At 48.8% G+C, this 6,988-nt stretch overlaps 1 protein-coding gene across 1 annotated transcript; it reads left to right on the top strand.

The window, feature by feature from the left end:
* Window positions 1–2,901: 2,901 nt before the first annotated feature.
* Window positions 2,902–6,319, top strand: MIP (major intrinsic protein of lens fiber; the record flags this gene model as incomplete). Its single annotated transcript, XM_079715868.1, has 4 exons — window positions 2,902–3,261; window positions 3,723–3,887; window positions 4,317–4,397; window positions 6,134–6,319. 4 exons carry the CDS (start codon window positions 2,902–2,904, stop codon window positions 6,317–6,319), a joined length of 792 nt encoding a protein of 263 aa, XP_079571994.1.
* Between the last annotated feature and the right edge of the window lie 669 nt (window positions 6,320–6,988).

Genomic DNA, 6,988 nt, shown 5'->3' with positions numbered 1-6,988 from the left:
GGACTTTACGGAATGAACAAAAGAGGGGGCAGCCCTGCTCTGTGCATCCTCTCATTAAGCCACTTTCAATACGATGCAATAGGCCAATGAGTTAGGCTCAGCAACTCAGGAATTTGGGTGACTTGCTGCAGATTCTGCTCAAAGCTGCCTTTGCGGATAGATGGTGGGAGCTGTGGGCCAGTGGGAGGGATGTATGTGTCCTCCACCCCTGGTCTTAGCACCTCTGGTCCCTTCCAGATGAGCAAGAGGAGTTATATAGACCAGAGCCAGGGCATGGAGTTCTTCTCCATTTTCCAGTTTGCTGTGGCTCACCAGCAGGTAGACCAGGCAGGCTGGCAGTGGGTTTCTCAGTGACTTCTGGAGGACTGGCATAGATAAGAACCCCACCCATACCAAGCAGCAGTCTTGTGGAAGGCTGGGTTCCATTCCTCAAGGGAGACACAGCTTTTTTTTTTTTTTTCCTTCAGGAGACTAGGCTAATAGAAAACATTGTGTATGCTAATTACATGTAAAGATATGCAAAAATTCATGTGAGATTTTGAGAGCTCATCCCTAGTTTGAAAGTTTGGCATTCAGCTAAGTAGGGAGGCTGATGTGAAAGGAAATGGGCTGGGGTTCAGTTCTCCATGGGGTTCTTATCAACATCTGATAAAGAGTAAAGGCTTCCCTGGTGGCTCAGTGGTTAAGAATCTGCCTGCCAATGCAGGGGACAGAGGTTTGAGCCCTGGTCCGGTAAGATGCCACATGCCACGGAGCAACTAAGCCCATGTGCCACAACTACTGAGCCTGTGCTCTAGAGCCCGTGAGCCACAACTACGGAGCACACATGCCACAACTACTGAGCCTGGGCGCCTAGGGCCCGTGCTCCGCAACAAGAGAAGCCACTGCAATGAGAAGCCCGCACACCGCAACAAAGAGTAGCCCCCGCTCGCAGCAACTAGAGAAAGCCCGTTGCACAGCAACGAAGACCCAACACAGCCAAAAATAATTAATTAATTAATTAATTTTTAAAAAGAGTGAAGGAGCGAGGTTGGTAGCTCCAAATAAGGAAATTTAACCATTTTATTTGGTGTCTACAAGGGCACCAAATTAGCTGCTCTTTGCTCTTCTATTCCTTACTATAAGAAGCTATAGGGTTAATGGTTCCTGTTGATAAAACCCTCATCAAATGGCTCCAATTTATTAAGTGCTTTATTCTGTGCCAGGCACCATCCTGGGCTTGTACCTACATTACCTTATTTGATCCAGAGAAAACTGACACTCAGAGAGCTTACATTAATTTATTCAACAAATACTTATTTACTGCATACTGTGTGTCAAGCATGGGGTTTGCATGCAAATCAACAAGTCCCTGCCCTCCTGGAGTTTGTATCTAGTGGGGTAACTTCCCCACCTAGAAAGTGGTAAAGCCAGGATTTTTGTTGTTACTGCTATTCTTTATGGATTTCAAGTGCACAGAATAGTCCTTTGTTCATGACATCCCCTTCTCAATAGCCTATATGTGGCTCCCAATTCCTGTGTTTCACACGGGAACAGCTTGTGATCTCTGTGACTTGCCACGATGTGGAGATGGTGGAGCCTATCAGTGTGTCCCATTCTGCCTTCTCCACCACCACACAGCCCCCATCTCTAGATCCCAAGTGCCTCACTAAGCCTGTCCACAACTGAACCTCTTTCCCCAAGCTTTTCTTCCCCATCTTGTCCTTTCCTCTCTCCTTGACCAGCCTGCTTCCCCAGATAACCACACCCCCAGACCTTTCCCTAGGCATAGAGGTTTAGGAACCCAGTGTCCTGATCACAGCCAGTTTAGGAGGAATTAGACACTCCCATTGCTTCATAGGCATGACTCAGTTTCCTTCCTCTCAGTACTTCCTGCTACGATCTTAGAGTTAGGAAAGATGAAGTACAAACTGAGTCTGAGGTTTAACTACTCACCCCTTTTCCCCTCCCCAGCTCCCCAACCCCACTCTCAGCCTATCCATGGAAGATAGCATTTTCCTGCTCTCTATCTCTGTGGTTTAAAAGACCAGCCTGGGAATTCCCTGGCGGTCCAGTCCAGTGGTTAGGATTCCAAGCTTCCACTGCAGGGGGCACAGGTTCAATGCCTGGTCTGGGAACTAAGACCCTGAAAGCTGTGCGGTGTGGTAAAAAATAAATGGATAGATAGATAGATAGATAGTTAGATAATAAAAATAAAAGGCCAGGCTGAGGGTTTGGAAAGGGAGGTGCTGGCATGGGTCAGGGGGAGGGAACCCAGGCTCAGAGAAAGCCAGACGCAGCAGAACTATTCTGTCCCAGAGCTGCAGGGTCCACAGATTCCAGCCCAAACCAGCCAATGGGAGAAGGTCCTCTAATCCCAGAGAACTAAAGGATTCTCTTCAGCTATCCAACTTCCCTGCTGGACCCCACTCCTGATCCCCACCCCCACCCTTACCCCGGCTTGTTCAGAGGAACCTGGAGGCCCCCAGGAGCAGTCTCATACTCCATGAAGTGAACTCAGCTTCACTAACCTCCCAAGCAGAGTTGAGGAATGTTCTAATGTAGATGTCAGTCAGGACTATGAACCCCAACTTTGACTTGAAGAGAAAGGCAGATTCCTCCAGTTCCCCTGTTCTTGGTCCTTTTCTCTCAGAGCCTGACATGAGCCCTGACCCTATCCCCACCCTCACACCCATGGCTGTGCTCATCTCCCAGTTGAGGAGGGAGGGGAAAATACAGCAGCTTTATCCGATGCACAAGAGTGGTCCCAGCCCTCCGCAGCTGTGAAAGGGTTAAGAGGCTGGGCCAGCCACCTCAGCCTGCCCCTCCCAGGGATTAAAAGTCCTCTATAAAGGGAGCTGTCCATCCAGATCAGGCCAGGGGGGTATCAGGGACCCAGGCATTGTGCCTATCCCCCCTGCCATGTGGGAACTGCGGTCAGCCTCCTTCTGGAGGGCCATATCTGCTGAGTTCTTTGCCACCCTCTTCTATGTCTTCTTCGGGCTAGGGGCCTCACTGCGTTGGGCCCCTGGACCACTGCATATCTTGCAGGTGGCTTTGGCCTTTGGCCTGGCCCTGGCTACACTGGTGCAGGCTGTGGGCCACATCAGTGGAGCCCATGTCAATCCTGCAGTCACCTTCGCCTTCCTTGTGGGCTCCCAGATGTCCCTGCTCCGTGCCTTATGCTACATGGCAGCCCAACTCCTGGGAGCCGTGGCTGGGGCCGCCGTGCTGTACAGTGTTACCCCGACTGCCGTCCGAGGAAACCTAGCACTTAACACGGTAATGGTTGGCTGAGTGGGGCTGGGGGAAACTGGTGCCCTGACTTCTTTCCTGAAGTGCAGGTAGATCAGTTCCCCAGGGGTCCGGGACAGTGTGTGTGTGTGTGTGTGTGTGTGTGTGTGTGTGTGTGTTCAGGGTGGGGAGGATCACAGGTGCTGTGGAGGGATAAGGAAGTCATAGAGCCCTGGACCTGAGTTCAGGTCCCAGCTTTTCTTCCAACTCCTGCAGGTTCTTGAAGAAACTTGTTTTACCTTATGGGGCCTCAGTTTCCTCAACCATATTAATGGGTGCATTTATTTCTACTATGAAGGAGTATTATTAGGAGAAATTAAGGAGCAAATACAATTACTATGAAAGAGGTTGTATTGGATGCCGTAAGGGGGTTCCTGCCGGGGAAGCCTTGAGTAGGTAAGGCTGTGGCAGCCCTAATGCACTGCCCCCCTTCTTCTTCCTTTGCCCAGTTGCACCCTGGGGTGAGTGTGGGCCAGGCCACCATAGTGGAGATCTTCCTGACGCTCCAGTTCGTGCTCTGCATCTTTGCCACATACGACGAGAGGCGGAATGGCCGCCTGGGCTCCGTGGCCCTGGCCGTTGGCTTCTCCCTCACCCTGGGGCACCTCTTTGGGGTAAGCAGGAGAGGGGAGCAACTTCTTGTTTAAGGATTCCTGGTCCCCCAAGCCTTTGTCGACTTTTAAGTATTCTTCCTGCCCACACCAAGGATCAAACCCATGCCCCTGCGTTGGGAGCGTGGAGTCTTAACCACTGGACTGCCAGGGAAGTCCATCCTTGTGATGGCTTTATCTATCCTTCTTGACCCCAAGGTGGAAAGGCATGCATCATGGGTAGATGTGGGTTTTGCCGGGGGATCCATAGTCTGTCCCCAGATGGGGCATTAGTGACTTCACCCCACTGTGGGACTTCCATGCAGGTTGTTCTCCCCTACTTGCTGCTGGCTGGAGGCAAGGTGCCAACCCTTGGTGGGCAGGTGGGTGGTGGGAGAGAAGCCGGGGTGGAGTGGGCGGGAAGTGTCTCAGCTACAACTGTGTCTTTTGCAGATGTATTATACTGGTGCAGGCATGAACCCTGCCCGCTCCTTTGCTCCTGCCATTCTTACCAGAAACTTCACCAACCACTGGGTGAGTGAGAGGAGAAGGGCAAGATCCTGGGGCCCTCCTGCATGGGTGTGGACTGCAGGTTCCCAGGTTTGGTTCCTGCTTTCCATCTGGATGTGTTGACTGCTCTACCAACACTCAGCTAAGGGGACTGCACAGAGTTTGCATGCCTGTGTGAGCAGGATTCATTATTTTGCTAGAAATATAGGCTCTCGCTCATATTGTTCCTTCACTAGTTAGTTAGGGATTTTTACTAAGTATTCACTGGATTCCAAACTAGGAGCTATGAGGACAGAATACTGATCAGGAAGACAGAAGCTTCTACCCTCAGAGACCAGGATATGTATGAACACAAATGGGCCTGGGCTTCATCCCAGTTCTAGCACTTTACTAGCCTCATGTGTGACCATGACAAATAACTCAATCATTCTGCATCTCAGTTTCCTTAACTACAAAATGGGATGTTATGAGAAATAAATGTGAAAATTATACGTGTGAAATATTTAGCACAGAATCTGATATGGAATAAGTCCTCAATAAAAAATTAGCTATTTTTGTGTTGTTTGACCATATACCAGCTAAACGTATGAAAATAATTCAAAAAACTTTTCAGAGTTGTACACCCATTTTCATGGCAGCATTATTTACGGGAGCCAAAATGTGGAAACAATCCAAGTGTCCCTCACAGATGAATGGATAAACAAAATGTAGTATATACATACAATAAAATAGTATTCAGCCTTCAAAAGGAAGCAAATTCTATACATGCTATATACAACATGGAGGAATCTTCAGGACATTATGCTCAGTGAAATAATCCAATCAGAAAAAGACACATATTGGGGACTTCCCTGGCGGCGCAGTAGTTAAGAATCTGCCTGCCAATGCAGGGAACACAGGTTCGAGCCCTGGTCCGGGAAGATCCCACATGCCGCGGAGCAACTAAGCCCGTACGCCACAACTGCTGAGCCTGCACTCTAGAGCCTGCGAGCCACGACTACTGAAGCCTGTGCGCCTAGAGCCCGTACTCCGCAACAAGAGGAGCCACCACAATGAGAAGCCCACGTACCGCAATGAAGAATAGCCCCCGCTCGCCGCAACTAGAGAGGTCCCACAAGTTCTGCAACTAGAGAAAGCCCACAGGCAGCAAAAGACCCAGAAGCAGCCAAAAAAAAAAAGAAAAAGACACATATTATATAATTCTACCTATACAAGGTATTTAGAGTAGTCAAATTTATTGAAACAAGGCAAAATGGTAGGTAACAGGGGCTGGGGAGAGGGGGAAATGGAGAGTTGTTTAATAGGTATAGAATTTCAGTTTTGCAAGATGAAAAAGTTCTGGAGATGGGCTGCACAACATGTATATAATTAACACTACTGAACTGTACAGTTAGAAATGGTTACGATGGTAAATTTCATGTTATGTGTACTTTACCACAATTAAAAAGAAATTTTCAAAGCAATATGGAAACTAGTACAAACTGATAGCAAAAAATAGAATATACATGTGCTAAGAAGGTGTGGGATAAAGGTATAATTTAATGAGTCGGAAAAGAAATGGTAAGTTCTGTGGTGCAGGCAGTGCAGGAGTCTAAAGTTTTAAAATAAACAAAGAAACAAACACTGATTTCTGCTTAAATAGTGCCCAGCTGTATGTGCCAAGTGCAGGATGTCTGTTTTACAACAATGGGGTTGGAAAAAGAGCAGCCTTGCTCTTGGTCCCCTCCCCAAACCTGATTATTCCTTTCCTCTTCCTGCAGGTGTACTGGGTGGGCCCAATCATTGGAGCAGGCCTGGGCAGTCTCCTTTATGACTTTCTCCTCTTCCCCCGGCTCAAGAGTGTTTCTGAGAGACTGTCTATTCTCAAGGGTGCCAGGCCCAGTGACTCCAATGGACAACCAGAGGGCACAGGCGAACCTGTTGAACTGAAGACCCAGGCCCTGTAAAAGCTCCAGCTGAATAGAGGGAATAGGAAGCTTCTGGGTTTACATGGAGGGGCTGAGCCAGCCCCTGGATAAAGAAAGAGACTGTGGGGAGGGGCATGTACTTCTTTATTTTTAAATTTATGTGTGTGTTTTATTTTTTTGCCTTTTGCCGTGTGAAATCTTTCAAGTTGCATTCATGAGCTGTTTGGTGCAAACTTCCCTTCCTCCCCATCCCACCTCTCTTCGCCGCTGTGTGTGCATGATTGTGTGTATGACTGTGAGTGAATGTGACTGTGTCTGAGTTTTGGGGCATGGCATGAGAGGTAGGGAAGGGAAAAGAGGTGTCACCCTATACCTTCCTCTCCCAACCCAGTGTGGTAAGTACAGGGAACCAAGACCTTAAGTTTCTGGCCTTTACCCTGCTGCCAGTCAAGTGTATGGCTCTAGGTTTCTGAGGGAGCAGGGAAGCAGTTAGTTACTCCTCAGAGGAGGCAGATGGAGAGAAGTGGAGGAGACGAGGCATTCCAAGAGTTGGTAGAAGCAGCTGGGCGTGGTGGACGAAATGGAGGCATCAGCCCCAGATCAGGATGCCAAAAAGTTTTGGAGAAGTTAACCCGAGATTGTAACCTACTTATCTCAGAAATGCTTGCCCCAGGGACTTGAGTGGGGAAGTAGCTCTGAGAAAAGTGA

Source organism: Hyperoodon ampullatus (genome assembly GCF_949752795.1).
Source record: "Hyperoodon ampullatus genome assembly, chromosome: 11".
In the NCBI taxonomy this organism is placed as follows: domain Eukaryota; kingdom Metazoa; phylum Chordata; class Mammalia; order Artiodactyla; family Ziphiidae; genus Hyperoodon; species Hyperoodon ampullatus.
Note: the sequence above shows the minus strand (reverse complement) of the source record. Positions and strands in the feature narration are given on the sequence as shown.